A 17033-nucleotide genomic window follows, 5' to 3' on the forward strand; every position below is an offset into this window, starting at 1 on the left:
GGAGAGAGAGAGATGGCGGGGCATATGACTGACCTGTCCTCTCCTCTCCCCTCCTCTCCTCTCCTTTCCTTTCCTTTCCTTTCCTTTCCTTTCCTTTCCTTTCCTCTCCTCTCCTCTCCTCTCCTCTCCTCTCCTCTCCTCTCCTCTCCTCTCCTCTCCTCTCCTCTCCTCTCCTCTCCTCTCCTCTCCTCTCCTCTCCCCCCTCTCCTTTCCTTTCCTTTCCTCTCCTTTCCTTTCCTTTCCTTTCCTTTCCTTTCCTTTCCTTTCCTTTCCTTTCCTCTCCTTTCCTTTCCTTTCCTTTCCTTTCCTCTCCTCTCCTCTCCTCTCCTCTCCTCCCCCTCTCTTCTCCTCTCCATCACCCACAGGCCTGGTGCACATACACACACACACACACACACACACACACACACAGAGAGAGAGAGAGAGAGAGAGAGAGAGAGAGAGAGAGAGCACCCTGGCTGTATTCCACCTCGGGGTCAGCTGGGAGCCAGCAGCCCTTCTGCAGCTAAGCCAGCCGGTGACAAGAGGAGAGGAGAGTGGGAACACACCCACTGCCTATGCTCTCTGTCAGAGCGGGAGGTGATAGCTGACCAGCAGGGGCAGTAGTGATGGCATCTCTTAACTGACGCACTGACCCAAAAGAGCAATCAGTAATTTTATCCACCCGCTACACATCACTCAAATACAAACTGATAACATTTTTAGATCATCCATTTATTTCACTAGGCCTATTTCTTCTGGTTTCTGGTTAACCCCAGTCTTAACCAACACATGAAGGTATCTGACCAGCTTCATCCATGCTGTATTGGTGTGTTACTGTATATTTCTGTTGGAGGGTGAATGGTGGCAGCGGATGAGGCCACACCTGTGTGTCAGAGCAGGGGCTTGGCACAGGCCCCCAGGCAGAAGGTGTTTTCTATGCCCACTCTCCTGGCTCCTGGTCGCCATGACAGCGGATGATGAATGGACATTATTAGGGGAATAATAAAAGCGGATGGCATTGGTTGCCATGCCGGCCAGAGAGGAGTGTACAGACAGACAGGCATCCCTGGGCACAATTACCCAGCAAATATGTGATGATGGAGATGGCAGATGTTGCACCGGTTTGGCTGAGAGAGGGGACCTGTGTGTGTGGTGGCCAGTGTGTTGATTGTCATGGCTGGTGAAGCCTAGGGCAGTTGTCAGCTGCAGGGCTGTGTGTGTGAGGCAGATTGGCTTGGCAGTGGGTTGAACGAGGACTAAAATCTGTCCACACACACTCCACTGTCCCCATTTCAGCTCCAGTACATTGTCACTGTAACATGTGGTGGGCCATGGGCAAAACTGTGAACACGCACCAAAACTTACCCAGCTTGCAAGTGGGAAAGGGAATCTTCAGAGTGATTTATTGCTTTTTAAATTGGAATCGGAATAATAGCTAGTCCTCTTGGTAGAGTAATGTAAATGATTTGGAGGGGTTTTCGATCATTTAGAGAAATGATTAATTTTGGTAGTTATTTTTCAATGCTATGTCTTTCTATCACATAGACACTGTTGCCAGTGGCAAACATGGCCTGACTGCTGATGCTTTGATTCGTACACTTTCTCCATCCATCTTCTTCTGTTATACAAGATGTCCACGAGTCGGCATTAGCCCTTTTACTGTACCTCTGTCTCCTGTGTTTTAATGGACACACCACCACAATATCACACAGCCAAACCACCAGTTCACTTCAATATACAATCCAACCAACCATAACTTGTTTTTACAACAAACGTGATCTGTGCTTTCTATGCCCACCTACAGGGCCTTCAGAAACTATTCATACCCCTTGAATTATTCCACAGTTTGTTGTTACAGCCTGAATTCAAAATGGATTAAATAGATGTTGTTCTTCACCCATCTATACACATAACCCATAATGATAAAATTAGACCTGTTTTTAGAAATGTTAGTAAATGTATTGAAAATGAAATGCAGAAATATCTTATTTACATAAGTATTCACACCCCTGAGTCAATACATTGTAGAAGCACCTTTGGCAGCGATTACAACTGTGAGTCTTTCTGGGTAAGTCTAAGAGTGATTACAGCTGTGAGTGTTTCTGGGTAAGTCTAAGAGTGATTACAGCTGTGAGTCTTTCTGGGTAAGTCTAAGAGTGATTACAGCTGTGAGTGTTTCTGGGTAAGTCTAAGAGTGATTACAGCTGTGAGTCTTTCTGGGTAAGTCTAAGAGTGATTACAGCTGTGAGTGTTTCTGGGTAAGTCTAAGAGTGATTATAGCTGTGAGTCTTTCTGGGTAAGTCTAAGAGTGATTACAGCTGTGAGTGTTTCTGGGTAACTCTAAGAGTGATTACAGCTGTGAGTCTTTCTGGGTAAGTAACTAAGAGTGATTACAACTGTGAGTCTTTCTGGGTAAGTCTAAGAGTGATTACAGCTGTGAGTCTTTCTGGGTAAGTCTAAGAGTGATTACAGCTGTGAGTGTTTCTGGGTAAGTCTAAGAGTGATTACAGCTGTGAGTCTTTCTGGGTAAGTCTAAGAGTGATTACAGCTGTGAGTGTTTCTGGGTAAGTCTAAGAGCTTTGCCCGTTATTATTTGTTTAATTCTTCAAGCTCTGTCAATTTAATTGTTGGTCATTGCTAGACAACCATTTTAAAGTCTTGCCATACATTTTCAAGTCAATTTAAGTCAAAACTGGAACTAGGACACTCCAGAACAGTCAATGTCATCTTGGTAAGCAACTCCAGTGTTGATTTGGCTTGTGTTTTAGGTTATTGTCCTGCTGAAAGGTAAATTAGTCTCGCAGTGTCTGTTGGAAAGCAGACTGAACCAGGTTTTCCCTCTAGGATTTTATTTGTGCTTATAAACAAAACCCTAGGCCTAGGGTTTCCAACTGTTTCTAGCATGAGAGCTACTTTAAACTTTAAAATGAAACATGTCGCGAGTTACACATTTTTTTAGCTTTCAAATAGGCACATTATTTTATTTCCCCTGCAACTCTTCCCCGGGTCCTTAGTGAACAAGAGAACGTAGTGCATTGTTCTCTGTCAATATACCTGGTCAAATAATGGTTCATAAACAACTAAGGAGGTCCCTATAAAATCTGTGATTTTCCCCTCAAAATGATTTTCCAAATTTGTTCTCAGTTATATTTTTTCCTGGTTTTAGATTATAGTTTTTTTTACTGTCAAAATTAGAATTGTTCATAGAGAAACAACAAAATGTGATATTCTGAGTCGATGTCAATGCTTCAATCACATCAGAAGACAATGTTTGTTTAGGTCTGAAAGAAAACGAAACATTTGAGTGTAATTCCCCTTTAGTTGCACATCTAGTGTGCCTTCTACTGTGCCGTCTAGCAATGGTTCAGTACTGTTGGTGCTCATTTCATGGCAAAGTTTGCAAATAACAAATTTATACAAATAATATATTTACTCCTGACATACTTCTGCCAGGTAAGCCTACTTTGCATTTAACATTTAAATGAGAATGGTTTGGAGAAAGTATTTCTGTCAACCCACATCAACTGGCTGCACAGAGTGATAGACATATGCCCGCACCACAGACAGAAAGAGGTAATATTGCTGGAAATGAATTGGCAGATACTGTGTTAGGTTTGGCTTGAGGTCAATAGTGGCTAACCAGGGGTGGGATAATGTCAATGTTGCATTGGTTAGATAAAGGCTGGGATCTTGTGGCATTTCATACTTGTGATATTTGTTGGACAGTTTGCGGTGGAACATGTGAAACTTGTTTGGTGAGCTACTCATAGGTGGGCAGCGAGATACTGGTAGCTCATGATCGACATGTTGGAGATGCCTGCCCTTGCTAATGACAAACATACCCATTACATGATGCAGCCACCACCATGCTTGAAAATATGGTACTCAATGATGTGTTGTGTTGGATTGCCCCAAACATAATGCTTGTATTCTGAACAAAAAGTGTTTCTTTGCCACACTTTTTGCAGTATTACCAGAGACTTTCTAAACCCAGAGGCACAACATCGCAAGACTTCCTGGAACGCTTGTGAAACAGACCAAACAGACCAGGCCGGGGTTTGAGAAGTAAATGAGAGAAGTGAACAATTCTTCCTTAGTTGTTAAATTTCTTGAAATATAAAAGGCACAGCCTGTATTCAAGCCAATGTCTTTAGTATTTGAACATGTTATTACTCCAACCTTGTGAAAGGACAAACTTACACGTTCTCATTTTTGTCAAAAATAACTTTATATCAAAGGAGAGCAGTTCGACGCTAGACGACCGTTAGACCCGATGACTGTTTCAACACATGAGCTTAACTAGCCAACGTCGCCATGACATCGCCTACAAGTGTGATCAGGGATTTCTTTTGGAGAAGCAGGTTTAGCAAATCTTCATACGGTACTGTCTTTGGTATTACTTAGGTGCCTTGTTGCAAACAGGATGCATGTTTTAGAATATGTGTATTCTGTACAGGCTTCCTTTTTTTCACTCTGTCCATTAGGTTAGTATTCTGAAGTAACTACAATGTTGTTGATACATCCTCAGTTCTCTCCTATCACATCCATTAAACTCTTTAACTGTTTTACAGTCACCATTGGCCTCATGGTGAAATCACTGAGCAGTTTCTTTCCTCTCCGGCAACTGAGTTCAGAAGGAAGCCTGTCTCTTTGTAGTGACTGGGTGTTTTGCTACACCATCCAAAGCCTAATTAATCACCTAGTCCTCCTAGTACGGCAAACTGCTCCTCAAGGTGTACCCACTAACGGTACCCTGTTTCACCTAGACTGATAACAACCTGGAACTGGCTTACCAGCACTGCCAGGGCAGCCCGGACCAGATTTACAGGGTCAGCCGGCTGCCATCAGATGGTACTAATAGAGAATACATAGAGTACATCCTCATTAAGAAGCATTAAGGAACATTTGAATTTCAGTTTATGTCCTGAATTGACTGAATTGAAATGGAATTGACCCCAACCCTGAAGCCTTTTTTCTGTAGCGTCAAGATCCAAATAGACTGAGATTAGGGTATATCCTTCATTTTCATGTGACACAAAAAAGTATCTAATGTACAAAACTATGGCTGCTACTTTCACCCCTCTAATCTCAGTTCTCTAACCCACTCTTCACAAACAGAAAACATTTTTTCAACAATTATTTCTAAAAATAATAACCTACAATTCAGTAGTAATAATTTCAACATGAGACATCTTTGTAATTGTAGTCACACAGAGAGAGAGAGAGACAGAGACAGAGACAGAGAGACAGACACAGAGAGAGAGAGAGAGAGAGAGAGACAGAGACAGAGAGAGACAGAGAGAGAGACAGACAGACACATGGAGAGAGAGAGAGAGAGAGAGATGGAGAGAGAGAGAGAGAGAGAGAGAGACAGAGAGAGACAGAGAGAGAGACAGACAGACACATAGAGAGAGAGAGAGAGAGAGAGAGAGAGAGAGAGAGAGAGAGAGACAGACAGACAGACAGACAGACACAGAGAGAGACAAAGAGAGACAGAGAGCGTTATAACCCAGGCCTCCCTACAGTATTGCATGTTAACCTGTCAGGCTGTTGTGGCCAGGTGGATGGGCTGCTGCTGTGACACTGTGTACCTCGTCCCTCACCTCTCCTGTGGCCAGCCATGCACTCACATATTCTAGAGAGGTCAGCCAGGCGGAAAACCTGCTGGCCGGCACACTCTGGGCCTCTGAGTGTGTGTGGGTGGGTGGGGGGGTGGGGGGGGGGTGTATAAGTGTTTGTGCTTGTGTGTGTTTGTGCATGTGTGGGGCGTGCATGCAGGTGAAGCAGCCCAGCCAGAGTTCCTCGGCCTCGGCCTAGTGGAACTCCCCTCTCTGACACTTGGCTAGAGTTATGCTCTGCTACCGTGAGCCAAACAACGCAGCTCCTCTCAATGCTCAACGCCTTAAGACTGTATTCTGCATAAGGTACTGTCGCACCATGAATAATATCTATTACAGACCTCAGAAGGTATAGTACAGGTACACTCAGTGAATGACAACAGTAAAAATCACTTTAATCCTTTAAATATGTTTAAGCTCTTATTGGTCGCTCTATTGCGTTGTGTGAAATCAGAGAGGACTATATTTGGGCCAAACATAATTTATTGAGTCTGATATTTTCCTAAAAGAATGTACCAGAATGTAATACAACATGATAAATATATTTTAAAATATGCATCTTTGATAATTCTACTCTAGAAGTTAACATACAAACGACCAACGGTTCTCCTCTCATGAGACATAATCAGAGTGCCCTCTTGTGGCGTTTTGATAGAAGTGCACATGCCTCTATATTTACTGTGGTCACTAACACTGATTCTGGAGAACCACAGGCCATGCAGGCTTTTGTTCTAGCACATCACTAACATATTTGGTTAATCTAATCACAGAGACATTCATTGGTTGAATTATGTGTGTTGGTGCTGGGCAGGAACAAAAAGCCTGCACACCATGTGGGTGTCTAGGACCAATGATAATAACCACAATACATAACTGTAGCCTACTGTCACTGTTCATTGAACATAGTGCACTTACACCATCTCACCAGAAGAGGCCACTCTCACTACCTGACTACAGAACACAACCGACATACACTGACTGTACAAAACATTAAAAACTATTTAATCTGTTAAATATGCGTATGTGACCAATAACAATTGATGCTGTATTTCCCTCAACAGAATGTTGTTTCTTACCCACCTGACTAAGTTAAATACATTTTAAATCAAATTAAATACAAATCTTAACGTTCGATAAACTATCAGAACATTTCCAATGTCAAAAGCAGTTGTTGAACTTTCCTACAACAGAAATTAATTGTAGCCATCTTGAAATTTTACAAAATACCAAGAAACTATTCATTTTTTTGTCAAGTTCCTTAAATGTGCTGAGAATGTTCACAAGCCAAGCAACGATTCTGCACCATTCCCAGAAAGTTGTGGGAAGGTTGTATGCAAAATCACCATAGGACAACCACGCTCTCACCAAGCTCGAAGAAACATATGGTTCTCAGAACATTATGTACTAGCTGGGATACCTCTCAGAACAAAAGATCGGCAATGTGCAGTAAATGTGCCATTTTGTGGTGGGTGGGGATTGGGAAATTAAAAACTACAAATTAGATTTCAGTGCTTGAAAAGGTTGAGCTTGTTTTGTTCATATTTACAGTTATTACCTTGAAGTTTTATTTTATTTATTTATTTAACCTTTATTTAACTTGGCAAGTCAGTTACGAACAAATTCTTATTTACAATGACGGACTACCAAAAGGCAAAAGGCCTCCTGCGTGGATTCTGGCTGGGATTTGAAAAAGTAATACAAATAAAATATAAATATAGGACAAAACTTTGCTCTGTATATTTGTCTCATGTATTACTTCTACTTGGGTTACACGCACGGATGAATTGGAGAATTCTCATATACTCTGTCTGTGCCATTGCTGTTGCATTCCAAGCTAGTTTTGATGCATTCCAAACTAATTTGGAAATGAATGCACATTTTATAGAAGACTGTTCCTTCTGTAGTGATTTTGGGACATTTGTGGATTGAATTAAAATTATTATATAGGCCTTTCTCATAATTGTAACTGACACATTACAGGTCCTCGGAACGAATTTTATGTTGACATTGTTTCTTTACGGCATGTTATTCATGTGCGACGACGGCGAAGGGGGAAAGATGGCGGCCGCCATGGTGCAAATGTCTTGTTTGTACCGTGGGATGCTAGCGGTCAGGGCAACTGGAATCCGACCGCTCATCCCTGGCCTGGTGCCGTCGCAGTTTAGAGCATTTTCTGTGAAGAAGGAGAAAGAGCCGGAACTGGAGGACAATCCATATTATAATAAATACCAGGAAAAGATCAGAAAGCTAAGGAGGTAACGTTATAAGCGGAAAAAAAAGTCACACGCTAGCAAATATTAATTTAACGTTAGCTTGCTAACTTACCTACATTACATGGCAATAACACTGGGTGCTAGCTAATCTTGGTGCGCAACTTTCACTGTTTGTCAAATTAATTTCCCATGTGTAGTCAGCTAGCCAAGTCTTGCCAACCGTTAGCTAGCAGGGGTGAAATCATTAGTCCAGAACTTTTTCCTACGAAAACGAGTTATTGGACAAATTCAGGTTAGTCCCGTTTCGTTTGGTTCCTAGTGAATACACCCCTGGTCTCAAGGTTGTATTCATTACGTCTTCGAAAAAAAGTGTACCGTTTGACAACCAAACGTAACGGGGGGGAACCTACCTGATTTAGTTAAATAACTACTTTTCCAAAACTTTGTCCGTTTGGAGTAAACGATTTGTTGACGTTTTGCAACCGAGAACGTTTTGGAACAGAATCGGCATAATGAATACACCCCAGCTAGATAACGATATCTTGGCTTTTGACATGAATAGTACAGCGTGAGATGAAGGGTTATAATGAATGTTGATTGCTGCAGATGTATCATCCTTGCTAATGCTTGGTCAACTGAGTGTGGCGTGTATTGGCTTTTTGTTCCAGTGTAGTACTAGCTTGCTATCTGAACTAGAGGCCTTCACGGGTCCACCCCAACCCGATGACACAGGGTTCCACAAATCTGAAGTTGACACTTGGAGTCCTGTTTGGTGGCCACACACCTCAGGTCTGTGTGAAATACTGACCAGACCAAAATGAGTGTTTAGAGTTGTATTTCTAAATGACAAACAAAAAGGTATCATATTCGAGGCATCCCAATTCAGCTGACGCCTGCCTCAACATTCCAATGCTATCACAAAATGTATCAGGTGGTTGTTTATGAAGGTTTTAGGTGACATTAGAATACGATAAAAAAAAATATATATATTTCAAAGAATACAAAAGCACTTATTAATCTAAAAAATAACCATTAACACAATTCAAGTGTTTATTTATAAATAGGCTACATTTTTAACATACGCCATCACAAGGAAATCCATTATTTTTAATTTAGGGAACAATATGAAAATGTTTTTTTTTTTAACAAACATAATAGCATGTGTTTTATTTAATTATGTTAGTGCTTTTGAGTGTCGTGAGTGCCCATGTGTGGAACGCATGGTATCACGGCAATTCTGACAAAAAGGTATCATTTCAAGCATAGCTCTTCCACGCATTTTTCTTTGCGAGTTGTTTGGCAAAGATAGGTTATTTGGAAACATCAGAATCTGTTCTTTTTGATTAGTATTTAAATATCAAAACGTCTTACATGCATGTGACTGTAGTAGGATTTGGAAGAGTTGCCTTTTGGTGCTCTTTCCAGACCCCGTCCTCCCTGGACGCTGTGGCTTGGATGACTTTTCTTTCAAACCAAACTTAAGACTGTATAGGTTAATTCTATAAAACGGATATATCAAGCTCTGGAAAAAAAACAGTTTCTCTGGTTTTACTATTTATAGGTATGTGTTTGGGTTAAATTAACATTATTTTTTTTTATTCTATAAACTACTGACATTTCTCCTAAATTCCAAATACATTTGGGAGAAATGTTGTCAGTAGTTTATAGAATAAAACAAAAAATGTTAATTTAACCCAAACACATACCTATAAATAGTAAAACCAGAGAAACCGTTCATTTTACCCAAACACATACCTGTAAATAGATAATTTTGCAGTGGTCTCTTATTTTTATCCAGCGCTGTAGAAATACACTACCGTTCATAAGTTTGGGGTCACTTAGAAATGTCCTTGTTTTCCATGAAAACGTACATGAAACGAGTTGCAAAATGAATAGGAAATATAGTCAAGATGTTGAAAAGGTTATAATTAATGATTTTAATTTAAATATTAATTCTGTCCTTCAAACTTAACTTTTGTCAAGTAATCCTCCATTTGCAGCAATTACAGCCTTGCAGATCTTTGGCATTCTAGTTGTCAATTTGTTGAGGTAATCTGAAGAGTTTTCACCCCATGCTTCCTGATGCACCTCCCACAAGTTGGATTGGCTTGATGGGCATCAACCACTCCTCCAGCATCTTTTCTTTTTTTCTGCGTCTCACGAATGTTCTTCTTTGTGATCCGAACACCTCAAACTTAGATTTGTCTGTCCATAACACTTTTTTCCAATCTTCCTCTGTCTGTGTTCTTTTGCCCATCTTTTGCAGATTTTTACCTTGTCAGCTCAGGGATTCGATCTTGCAACCTTCTGGTTACTAGTCCAACTCTCTAACCACTAGACTACCTGCCTCCCCATTTGGATCCAATACAGACCCGACCCGGTCTCTCTAATCTATGACATGTTTGGGTCGGATCTGGTCATATATATATATATATATATATATATTTTTTTAAATTATTTCTAGGTTGGGTGGGGATTCTGCGGGTCTCATTTCTGAGACCCAAGAAGACTTCTAATCTGAACTTTCTACTACTCGGTACTTACCCTCCTGATTCAACTAACTTAATCAAGAGAATTCACTGCTTTTTTAAGGACTGGGCAGGAACAAAAGCCTGCACATACCAGGACAAGGATTGAGTGACAGTACTAATAACTACTAGCCAGAGCTAACTTTGATATTGTAGAGCTTGTAAGTCTTTTGTCCTGGTCTGGATAATTAAAGGCCTAACTGAAGTCATGACAGTCACTCTCCTCTGAGATGTTTCCTGCTACAAAATACACTGTTCTTTTTACCATTTTGTCTTTCATCTAGGCTGAACTGTAGCTTAGTTTTGAACTTAGGGATTTCCTAACCAGCCTTTATTATATTTTTTTCAGTGCCAAACCGCAGGAGTTCAATGGTCGGCTCGAGAAGCGAAATGAAATTAAACGGGAGCCACTCGGACACTCTAAACAATCAGAGTTCGTCAAACTCATGGAGCAGCAGGTAGGTTACTAAGATCGGAGGTTATAATGACCTTAGTCCCTTGGACCAGACGGGTGATGGCAAGCAAGTCTTCAATCTAATAGAACCCAGTGTTTTGATTTTGGAAATTGACCTCGCAGGCCCTCTATAAGCTGGTTGTGTGGGTGGTTTGTCCTTATGATGCTAGGAAACTTTTAAAAAATATTCTGGGTTCATGATTTCACCTGACTCATGCGCACAACCATGTAAGCATGAGCTGGGCTGGTATGTGTTAATGGCGTGTATTTAGATTGTGTGGTTATGCTTCAGGTTATAGGAATCTGAACCCAATACCAGCATTTTGAGAAGTTTAATAATCATTCCTAGCGTCATTTGGACCAACCACCCAGATAAACAGTAGAGTAAGTTCCAATGTAATTGGAGGGGTTGTGAGAGGACCGGACACAGCAATGTATCAGAGGGTACCTAGCTAGGGTTAGCATTAGCTAGCTATCACCGGCCGACGTATTAAGCTACAGTGTCTAAAGAAAGTTTTCACACCCCTTGACTTTTTCCACACTTCAGCATGAATTTAAAATGGATATTCATTGAGGTTTTGTGCCACTGATCAACACACAATACCTTACAATGTGGAATTTTGTTTTTAGAAATTTGCTGAAATGTCTTGAATCAATAAGTTGCATGGACTCACTCTGAGTGCAATAATAGGGGTTAATGTGTTTTTTGAACGATTACCCCATCTCTGTACCCGACACATACAATTGTCTGTAAGGTCCCTCGGTCGAGTAGTGAATTTCAACCACAAAGACCAAGGAGGTTTAGCAATGCCTCACAGAGAAGGGAACCTATTGGTAGAAGGGTAAACAAAAGAAGCAGACATATCCCTTTGAGCATGGTGATGTTATTAATAACGCTTTGAATGGTGTAGCAATACACCCAATCACTACAAAGATACAGGCTTCCTTCTGAACTCAGTTGCCGAAGAGGAAAAAAACTGCTCAGTAATTTCACCATGAGGCCAATGGTGACTGAGGATGTATCAACAACATTGTAGTTACTTCAGAATACTAACCTAATGGACAGAGTGAAAAGAAGGTAGCCTGTACAGAATACACATATTCTAAAACATGCATCCTGTTTGCAACAAGGCACTAAAGTAATGTACTTTTTGCCCAGAATACAAAACATTATGTTGGTGGAAAATCCAACACATCACTGAGTACCAATCTTAATATTTCCAAGCATGGTGATGGCAGCATCATGTTACGGGAATGCTTGTCATCAGCAAGGACTAGGGAGTTGTTTAGGATTAAAAGAAATGGAATAGAGCTAAGCACAGACAAAATCCTAGAGGTAAATCTGGTTGTCTGCTTTCCAACAGACACTGGGGGGAAAAAAATCACCTTTCAGCAGCACAATAACCTAAAACACAAGGCCAAATATACACTGGAGTTGCTTACTATGACAACATTGAATGTTTCTGAGTGGCCTAATTTAGTTTTGGCTTAAATTGGCTTGAACATTTATGGCAAGACTTGAAAATGGATGTCTGGCATACGCTCTGGATACGAGTTTCCGCTAAATTACTCAAATGTAAATGAGTTTTAAAATTATAATGGGCAAATATTGTACAATGCAGGTGTGCAAAGCTCGTAGAGGCTTACTCAAAAAGACTCGCAGCTGTAATCGCTGCCAACGTTGATTCTAACATGTATTAACTCAGGGGGTTATACTTATCTACTCAAGATGTATTAGTAGATATAATTTTTCTTCCACTTTGATATTTGAGTATTTTGTGTAGATTGTAAAAAAAAAATAAAATAAATTAAGTTTGAAAAAAAGAAGAGAATTAAATCAATTTTAATCCCAATTTCTAACATAACAAAATGTGGAAAGGTCAAGGGGTATGAATACTTTCTGAAGGCTCTGTATATTGACCCTAGGGGTCTAAGGCACTGCATCACAGTGCAAGAGACGTCACTACAGTCCCTGGTTCGATTCCAGGCTGAATCACATCCGGCCGTGATTGGTAGTCCCATAGGGCGACGCACAATTGTCCCAGCGTCGTCCGGGTTTGGCCGGGGTAGGCCGTCATTGTAAATAAGAACTTGTTCTTAACTGACTTGCCTATGTAACACTTTTTGTTGGGTGTAATGGATTACCCTCTGCTGCTTAGGAGTGTGTCCCACGGTTGTACAATTCTTTACACTGAAACAATGTTTTTGCCAACCCCTAGATGCTCTGACAGCCTTTGTGCCAATATGTTTGATTGACATCCATTTATATGCAACAAATCTTATCTTATTTGCAGTTAGAGAAGCGTGACAACCAGGCTGATGGTTCAGGCAGATTCACCAAAGACAAGGTGAGAAGTCAAATCAATGTATTAATACAATTTGCATAATTCGGTTGAATTTTGTGTACTGCTTTACACTAGGTTTTAAAGCCCATGGATTTGTATGAGGGTAAATCACCCTGTCCACCTGGATAATAACATTTAAAGTTTCTTGCACAGACCCTAGGATCTATCCTGAACTTGGACTTGATCCAGGATAAGTCAGGAGAAGAAATTGCAGAGGTACGTGTTTAAATGTTTAGAGTAATTCAAACATTGCATATCTATGTAAAGAACATTATTTTTCATGTTTTCATATGAGGAATAAAACCCATTTATGTAACTTTCATTTTGTTTTCAGCTTTGGAGGCAATATTATGCCACAAAAGACACCATAAGCGCCGTCATACCAGTAAGTTTGCCATTTTGTCAGATAACACTTTTGACAGTAGTTTAACAATTACATAATTACAATTACATAATTCTTGCTCTATTTTAGGCCCATGTTTTTGAAGTGATTTTCAACAGAGCTAAGTGCAACCCTGTGGTAAGCATGTATAAGCTTTGTGCCTAGTAGAACTGTACTGTACTTTGTTCAAAGGTTGATGATAAAGCAGTGTGTTTACAATGACATTGCACACATTGTGTGGCATGGTGACAGAGCAAATGTGGTTGTTTGAGGAGTATCATGCATCAAAGGACACTTGATGGCAGTATTGTACACGCAAAGAAAGAGAAGCTTTAATATTCAGTGCTTCCATAACATGTTGACCACAACCTGAATAATGTATGGACAACAGTGAATTGAGATGATTTAATACCCAGCATTTCATTATTTTTTTTAGAAATGTTATACTCATGAGTCCACTATTGGAACTCATGTTGAATGGTTTTAATCTATCTGATAGTTGAATACTAAAACATTTAAAGGTATCACTCACCGATATAACAATGTGTTACTCCCCGACATCCAGTTCCTGTATGCGTTACCCCAAAAGGAGGGCTATGAATTTTTCCTGGGGCAGTGGTCGGACCACGAACTGCATTTCACGTCCCTGATCAATGTCCAGGTAACTCCTATATCATTTATCTTATAGCTCCCCTTTTAATGTTTTATTTATTGAACCTTATTTAACTAGGCAAGTCAGTAAAGAACACATTCTTATTTACAACGACGGCCTACACCGGCCAAACCCGGACGATGCTGGGCCAAATGTGCGCCGCCCTATGGGACTCCCGACCACGGCCAGACATGCAGTGCCTTAGACCGCTGCACCACTCGGGAGCCCCTCTTCCTAGCTCACCCAAACAACACCATAGGTTTCAACACTGAACAAAAATACAAACACAACATGCAACAATTTCATACATAAGGAAATCAGTCAATTGAAATAAATAAATTAGGCCCAATCTATAGATTTCAGCCAATCTGAATAAATGTTTCCCCACAAAAGGGCTTTATTACAGACAGAAATACTACACAGTTTCATCAACTGTCTAGGTGGCTGGTCTCAGACGATCCTGCAGGTGACGAAGCCGGATGTGGAGGTCCTGAGCTGGCTTAGTTACACGTGGTGTGCGGTTGTGAGGCCGGTTGGACGTACTGCCAAATTCTCTAAAATGACGTTGGAAGCCGCTTATGGTAGAGAAATTAACATTCAATTCTCTGGCAACAGCTCTGGTGGACATTCCTGCAGCAACATGCCAATTTCACATCCCTCAACTTGAGACATCTGTGGCATTGTTTTGTGTGACAAAACTTCACATTTTAGAGTGGCCTTTTTTGATTTGTCTAATGATCATGCTGTTTAACCAGCTTCTTGATATGCCACACCTGTCAGGTGGATGGATTATCTTGCCAAAGGAGAAATGCTCACTAACAGGGATGTAAACAAATTTGTGCACAACATCTGAGAGAAATAAGCTTTTTGTGCGTGTGGAAAATTTCTGTGATCTTTTTATTTTCGCTCATGAAACATGAGACCAACACTTTACATGTTGCGTTTTATATTTTTGTTCAGTATATGATGCATAGAAATACGATTATAGTCCTAGATAACTTGTTTTATCTGTGGTGTAGATTCTATACTATATCGACTCTGGTGTTTCCCTGACCCCCTCCACAGACCATGGGAGAGCACGCCCCCAGTCAGTTGATCCTCTACCACTATTCTGACCTGCAGAAAGACAAGGGTGTAGTGCTCATGACTGCTGAGATGGACCCTAAGTTCATGGTAAGCTGTTTCTAATAAGTCATTGTTCCTGATGCAATACCACTTTAAAAATCCATAAAAAAATAATGATGTTGCGGTCAATGTTAGAAGGCAGCAGCCCAGTTATACTCCACATTCAACATAAGCTTTACTCATACAGGCTAATCACTACTGTATACACACGGCACATTTAATCAATTATATCAACAACTGTGCAATGTGAAATGGTAATTAGTCAAGTAGGTGTTCTGTAGATTACGGCAATGTCATTCACCTCTGGTATTTTTTGCACTGTATTTACCAGAGAACTTTTTCTAATTTATAGCTTGTTTTATTTGGTTTGGTCCAAGTGGGGGAAGGCTTTTAACCTAATACTCCTGTTTTGCAGACAGTACATCTGGCTCAGTGCTTGGCCAATCAGGTGCAGCTGTTCTACGGAACCCAGCGGCAGGAGATTTTTGGATTGGTGGAGACCTTCAACCACAAACCAGCTGACTTTAAACACATGGCAGTGATTGCTGAGTTGGAACAGAGTGGCGTCAATCCTGCTCTCACCTCTGGGAACTAGATCAAGAGTTGTCAGACAGTGAAATTTTGCTCCAATTTACCAAGGGATTGGCACATGGTCATTCATTTGGCGCCAATCTTGCATTTGCGAGAATGACGTCTTTTGCTTGGCACTAATGACCTGGTTGACCAGATGCATCAGTCAAAATTTATGCTAAATTCCCGGGCATAGATGATGTAATGAATCAATGTTATTTAATCTTATCAAAGCCTTAAATGTTCTTTTTCACCTCTCCCCTGTCCATCTTACTGTTGTACTTGACAGTAGTCTCATATTCCTGTCAGAACCCAGCCTACAACCCATAAGGCACTCTATACTGTACATAGGCCTCTGGTCAAATGTAATGCACTATGACCCCTTGTGGAAGGTAGTGCTCTATACACAGAATAGAGTGCCATTTCGTGTATGGTGTTCCCTTTCCAAATATTCTTGTTATTTTTAGATAGAATAACTGCAGGAATTTGGTTTTCAAAACAATGGAGTGTACAATGAGGTTTCGTACATAAGTATATTTGTACATATAAGTAAACTCAGCAAAAAAAGAAAAGTCCTCTCATTGTCAACTGTGTTTATTTTCAGCAAACTTAACATGTGTAAATATTTGTATGAACATAAGATTCAACAACTGAGACAAACTGAACAAGTTCCACAGACATGTGACTAACAGAAATGGAATAATGTGTCCCTGAACGTAAGGGGGGGGGGTCAAAATCAAAAGTAACAGTCAGTATCTGGTGTGGCCACCAGCTGCATTAAGTACTGCAGTGCATCTCCTCCTCATGGACTGTACCAGATTCGCCAGTTCTTGCTATGAGATGTTACCCCACTATTCCACCAAGGCACCTGCAAGTTCCCAGACATTTCTGGGGGGAATGGCCCTAGTCCTCACCCTCCGATCCAACACGTCACAGACGTGCTCAATGGGATTGAGATCCGGGCTCTTCGCTGGCCATGGCAGAACACTGACATTCCTGTCTTTCAGGAAATCACACACAGAATGAGCAGTATGGCTGGTGGCATTGTCATGCTGGAGGGTCATGTCAGGATGAGCCTGCAGGAAGAGTACCACATGAGGGAGGAGGATGTCTTCCCTGTAATGCACAGCGTTGAGATTGCCTGCAATGACCACAAGCTCAGTC

The 17033-nt window shown here is 40.9% G+C and overlaps 1 protein-coding gene across 2 annotated transcripts; it reads left to right on the top strand.

The window, feature by feature from the left end:
- The first annotated feature begins 7618 nt into the window (after window positions 1–7618).
- Window positions 7619–16444, top strand: LOC112252063 (ATP synthase mitochondrial F1 complex assembly factor 1). 2 transcript variants are annotated; one of them, XM_024422977.2, is made up of 10 exons: window positions 7619–7855; window positions 8482–8602; window positions 10691–10799; window positions 13090–13143; window positions 13294–13356; window positions 13475–13525; window positions 13613–13660; window positions 14088–14183; window positions 15240–15347; window positions 15715–16444. In XM_024422977.2, exons 3-10 carry the CDS (start codon window positions 10788–10790, stop codon window positions 15892–15894), a joined length of 612 nt encoding a protein of 203 aa, XP_024278745.1. In that variant the 5' UTR covers window positions 7619–7855; window positions 8482–8602; window positions 10691–10787; the 3' UTR covers window positions 15895–16444. The 2 variants fall into 2 exon arrangements, with proteins under 2 accessions (XP_024278745.1, XP_024278744.1); XM_024422976.2 differs by lacking the exon at window positions 8482–8602.
- The last annotated feature ends 589 nt before the right edge of the window (window positions 16445–17033 follow it).

This window comes from Oncorhynchus tshawytscha, linkage group LG06 (assembly GCF_018296145.1).
Source record: "Oncorhynchus tshawytscha isolate Ot180627B linkage group LG06, Otsh_v2.0, whole genome shotgun sequence".
Taxonomy (NCBI): domain Eukaryota; kingdom Metazoa; phylum Chordata; class Actinopteri; order Salmoniformes; family Salmonidae; genus Oncorhynchus; species Oncorhynchus tshawytscha.